The sequence below is a fragment of the Salvelinus sp. IW2-2015 genome, linkage group LG19 (genome assembly GCF_002910315.2).
Source record: "Salvelinus sp. IW2-2015 linkage group LG19, ASM291031v2, whole genome shotgun sequence".
Classification (NCBI taxonomy): Eukaryota; Metazoa; Chordata; class Actinopteri; order Salmoniformes; family Salmonidae; genus Salvelinus; species Salvelinus sp. IW2-2015.
This window is the reverse complement of record NC_036859.1, coordinates 19,239,846-19,244,923: the sequence shown is the minus strand read 5'-3', so window position 1 is coordinate 19,244,923 and position 5,078 is coordinate 19,239,846. Positions and strand designations below refer to the sequence as shown.

General features: G+C 38.0%; 1 protein-coding gene across 1 annotated transcript; it reads left to right on the top strand.

Moving 5' to 3' along the window:
* Positions 1–2,608: 2,608 nt before the first annotated feature.
* Positions 2,609–4,550, top strand: LOC111979481 (C-C chemokine receptor type 3-like). The gene is made up of 2 exons (XM_024010061.2): positions 2,609–2,718; positions 2,942–4,550. Exons 1-2 carry the CDS (start codon positions 2,659–2,661, stop codon positions 4,046–4,048), a joined length of 1,167 nt encoding a protein of 388 aa, XP_023865829.1. The 5' UTR covers positions 2,609–2,658; the 3' UTR covers positions 4,049–4,550.
* The last annotated feature ends 528 nt before the right edge of the window (positions 4,551–5,078 follow it).

Sequence of the window (5,078 nt, the reverse complement as noted above, 5' to 3'; positions counted from 1 at the left end):
CAATCCCTCCGACCTGAACCCAATAGGAAATCTTTGGAGGAGCTGAAACTCCGTATTGCCCAGGACAGCCCCGAACCTGAAGGATCTGGAGAAGATCTGTAGGGAGGAGTGGGCCAAAATCCCTGCTGCAGTGTGTGCAAACCTAGTCAAGAACTCAGGAAACGTATGATCTCTGTAATTGCAAACAAAGGTTCTGTACCAAATATTAAGTTCTGCTTTTCTGATGTATCAAATACTTATGTCATGCAATAAAATGCAAATTAATTACTAAAAATCATACAATGTGATTTTCTGGATTTTTGTTTTAGATTCCGTCTCTCATAGTTGAAGTGTACTATGATAAAAATTACAGACCTCTACATGCTTTGTAAGTAGGAAAACCTGCAAAATCGGCAGTGTATCAAATACTTGTTCTCCCCACTGTAGGTATTTTACTTTGTAGAAGCACCTTTGGCGATGATTACATCTGTGAGTATTTTTTGGTARGTCTAAGAGCTTTGCACACATGGATTGTACAATATTTGCCCAATATCCTTTTTTAAATTCTTCAAGCTCTGTCAAGTTGATTGTTGATCATTGCTAGACAGCCATTTTCAAGTCTTGTCATAGATTTTCAAGTCGATTTAAGTGAATTATGCCACTCAGGAACATTCAATGCCGTCTTGGTAAGCAACTCCAGTGTAGATTTGACCTTATATTTTAGGTTATTGTTCTGCTGAAAGGTGAATTTGTCTYCCAGTGTCTGTTGGAAAGCAGACTGAACCAGGTTTTGCTCTAGGATTTTGCCTGTGCTTATAGCTGTACTACGTTTCTTTTTATTAAACAAAAACTCCCTAGTCCTTTCCCGATGACAAGCACACCGATAACATGATGCAGCCACCACAATGCTTGAAAATATGAAGGGTGGTACTCAGTGATGTGTTGTGTTGGATTTGCCCCAAACATAATGCTTCGTGTTCAAGACAAAAAATGATTTCCGTTGCCAAATTCTTTGCAGCATTACTTATGTGCCTTGTTGCAAACAGAATGCATGTTTTGCAATATTTCTATTCTGTACAGGTTTCTTTCTTTACGCTCTGTCATTTAGCTTAGTATTGTGGAGTAACTACAATATTGTTGATCAATCTTCAGTTTTCTCATATCACAACCATTAAACTCTGTAACTGTTTTAAACTCCCCATTGCTCTTATGGTGAAATCCCTGAGCAGTTTCCTTCCTCTCCAGCAACTGAGTTAAGAACTTCAGTACTCGATTGAGGGACCTTACAGATAATTGTATGTGTGGGGTACAGAGATGGGGTAGTCATGTTAACCACAATTATTGAACACGGAATGAGTCCATGCAATTTATTATGCRATTTGTTAAGCACATTTGTACTCCTGAACATATTTAGGCTTTCCATAACAAAGGGGTTGAATACTTATTGACTCAAGACATTCCATCTTAATTTTTTAAAATAAAATGTTAAAAGTTTCTACAAACAAAATTCCACTTTGACATTATGGGGTATTGTGTGTAGATCAGTGACACATAATCTCAATTTAATCAATTTTCAATTCAGGCTGTAACACAACAAAATGTGGAAAAAGTAAAGCAGTGTGAATGCTTTCTGAAGGCACTGTATTTGATACCATTCCACAAATTCAGCTCCAGCCATTACCACGAGCTCATCCTCCCCAATTAAGGTGCCACCAACATCCTGTGATTGCAGATGAGATTACATTAAAAGTACATAGTSCAAGTGATCAGTGCTGTTTKAGATTTTGCACAGATTATTATAGCAATTGTGAAGATCTCCACAAACCTGTGACCTTTCCATGCTGTCTTGAACATGCACTCTTTCTATGACAACATAAGAAGACATGTATAGTTACAGTAGGCTAACCTCAAAATGTGCTCATGAATGTGTTAACTCATTTTAAGGTTGAATAAATACTGTTGCATTAGTTTGTAAGATAGCCTTAACTTTAGGCTACTTACTCTATTACAAAAGTAATATTGCRTTGTGTTTGGTAAACAATGCAACCAMATATCAACATTTAAAGGATCTCTAATGATTGGATAGTTTCATCTGAGCCACTGGCTTAATCCTATTCTTTAATGTTTACAACATTGATTCAACCAGTTTGTGCCCAGTGGGTARTGTTCAGTGACCCTCCTGCTGGATGGAAATGAACATGTTTTCTCTCAGTATGTATCCTCTGTCTGTTGTACCCATAAATAGTGTGACCTGGTTAACTTTCATCCATCTTATTTTGAAAAACATTTGATCAGATGAGCTATTTGGATGCAGTTTGTTGTATGCTTTTTATGTATTTTGGACGAGTTCATACAATTGTCTTTCTCTTTTTGTTTTCTGCATTTCAAAACAATTGTATACATTTGTCCATGTATTTTCTTGTCAGAGAAAGAGCACTGTTGACTGTAAAGTATTTTTTGAATAAACCTTCTGTTATAATCTTGTTGATAAATTGAATCCCATGTTACAACCCTTTATGGTTATAATGATGAATAATGTTCCAGAAATTCCTGTATTGAACAGTTTAAAGACAGCCCTTTGTAAGAGAGGCTATTAGGGAGGAGTTAATCACATATCACATATCTCAAGCAGTAGCAACAACTCTCACACACAAAGCTTCAACCTACTAGCGCTGACACATGAACAGAAAAACGACTTCCTTTCTGACAATCACATCAGCACACAGAAAGGTCACATTGGTAAGTTGTTAAAGTATCACTTCATTTTCCAGTCCACTTGCAGCTTTCTAGTATTTACTTAAAATAATTTTAAGCAATTAAAGAAAGGAAAGCATAATCCCTAGGCATTTACTACATTTATACTGCATATACTTACCATTTAACTTGCAATTTGTAAATATATAGGAGGTAATAGCAGACCATAAAATCAAATGAAAACACTATATTTACACCCTCTTAACAGGTTACGAGACTGACAACCATGGGGGCTTATGAAGACTTCTTGGCTTTAGAGAATGAGGACAATTACASAGATTATAACAACTCTGTAGACCCCAGCTATGTCGTGGATGAAATAGTGAATCTGTGTGTCAAAACTGTGGTAAACAGATTTGGAGCCAAGTTCATCCCAACATTCTACACTATCAATTTCCTGTTGAGTGTGGTTGGGAATGGACTGGTTCTATGCATTATCTACAAATACGAGAAGCTCACTTCCGTCACCAACATCTTCCTACTCAACCTGGTCATCTCTGACCTGCTGTTTGCGTCCAGTTTGCCCTTCTGGGCCATTTACCACTCCTCTGAGTGGATCTTTGGTCCGTCCATGTGCAAGCTGGTGGGCAGCGTGTACTTAATCGGATTCAACAGCTCCATCCTCTTCCTCACTCTCATGACCTTTGACCGATACCTGGCTGTGGTCCATGCCATTAACGCTGCCAAACGGAGGAGGAAGTTCTATGCCTGCGTCTCCTCGGCAGTTGTGTGGTGTATCAGCCTTCTGGCCAGCGTCAAGGAGTTAGTTCTGTACAACGTCTGGAAGGATTCTCAGTCCGGACACCTTTGTGAGGAGACAGGCTTCTCCAAGGAAATCATGGACAAATGGGTGCTGGTGGGTTACTATCAGCAGTTTGTTATCTTCTTTCTGCTTCCTTTGGCCACGGTCATGTACTGCTATGTTAGAATCACAGTCCGAATCATGTCAACCCGGATGAGAGAGAAGTGTAGGGCAGTCAAGCTGATTTTYGTGATTGTATTTGCATTTTTTGTGTGCTGGACCCCATACAATATTGTGATACTGCTGAGAGCCCTCCAGATCTCCACCGGTCATAGTTCTGAGCCGTGCTCTGATGTGCTTGACTACGCTCTGTATGTGACTAGGAATATAGCATACCTCTACTGTTGTGTAAGCCCTGTCTTCTACACGTTTGTTGGGAAAAAGTTTCAAAGACACTTTAGGAAACTACTTGCAAAGCGTATCCCATGTCGGAAGAGTCATATCCTCACTAGCCAAAGTAGCCAAAGTAGAACAACTTCTCAGAAAAGCCCACATACCATGTGTGAATACTAAAGAGGAACTGGTCTTTAAACCAGAGATTATTGATGTGAATTGGGAATAATGTATATACTTTTGAGGGTTTTATGTTTACTATCTCAAAGAATTTCTCAATCATAGCAATACAATTTGAACATGCAATTTCTATTCTGTGTAATTTTGCTTCGGACATTGTGTACTCAACATTTTCTGCTAAACTGTAAATTACTAAATKATGTTTGAAATATTTGAATCAATGTTTGCACGCAGGACTCGCTTTGGATAAAAGCGTCTGCTAAATGGCTTATATTATAATTATTTTTACAAGAAAGTGTACATTTTATTTGCTTCAGGAGCTTGAGCTGTTTCTTTCCTTGTTTTTTTAACAATAATTTTTATTGGATCACATTAAAGCAACACAATCGATAAATACGAATAAAAAAAGTCCCCTTTTTGAACAACTCCCTCTACTATTACGCATCTTGAATCTTTGCATCTTTGCATAAAATAAATGAATAAAGAGTTGTGAAATAATGTATTTACTCATAGCATGTGGTTCTGAATGTTGACTGACTTAATTTAGGTCTACCTGTTTTGAGAGATGCATATTCTATGCTCTATCATACTATCTAGGCCTCTACCATTTTCTTGCTGGCATAACTATCATGAAAGAAAAAATATTTCTCCACTCTAGCTATTTTCAGAGCAGGYTGTTCTTGACATTACTCAGAACTCCCCTTCTCACACTTCCTTTAACAGAAACACATTGGAGAACATCCTGTTAGTCATCCTTTTTTTCATATCTCACTTTGCTTAACATTTTGAGCAGGTTGCCTGGTGTTCTCCACAAGCGTCTTGGGACTTGTCTGAAGTCGGTACAGCCGATCTGCCAACTTCWGTCTGTAGCGTAAACTGTGTAACAGTTTGGGCTGCACACCTGGTTGTTTTACYCGAGTAAAACAATGCCCAACAAGACTTGTCTGAATGTTTTTTTATTTAACTAGGAAAGTCAGTTAAGAACAAATTCTTATTTACAATGATGGTGTCACGCTCGTTGAAAAGAGTA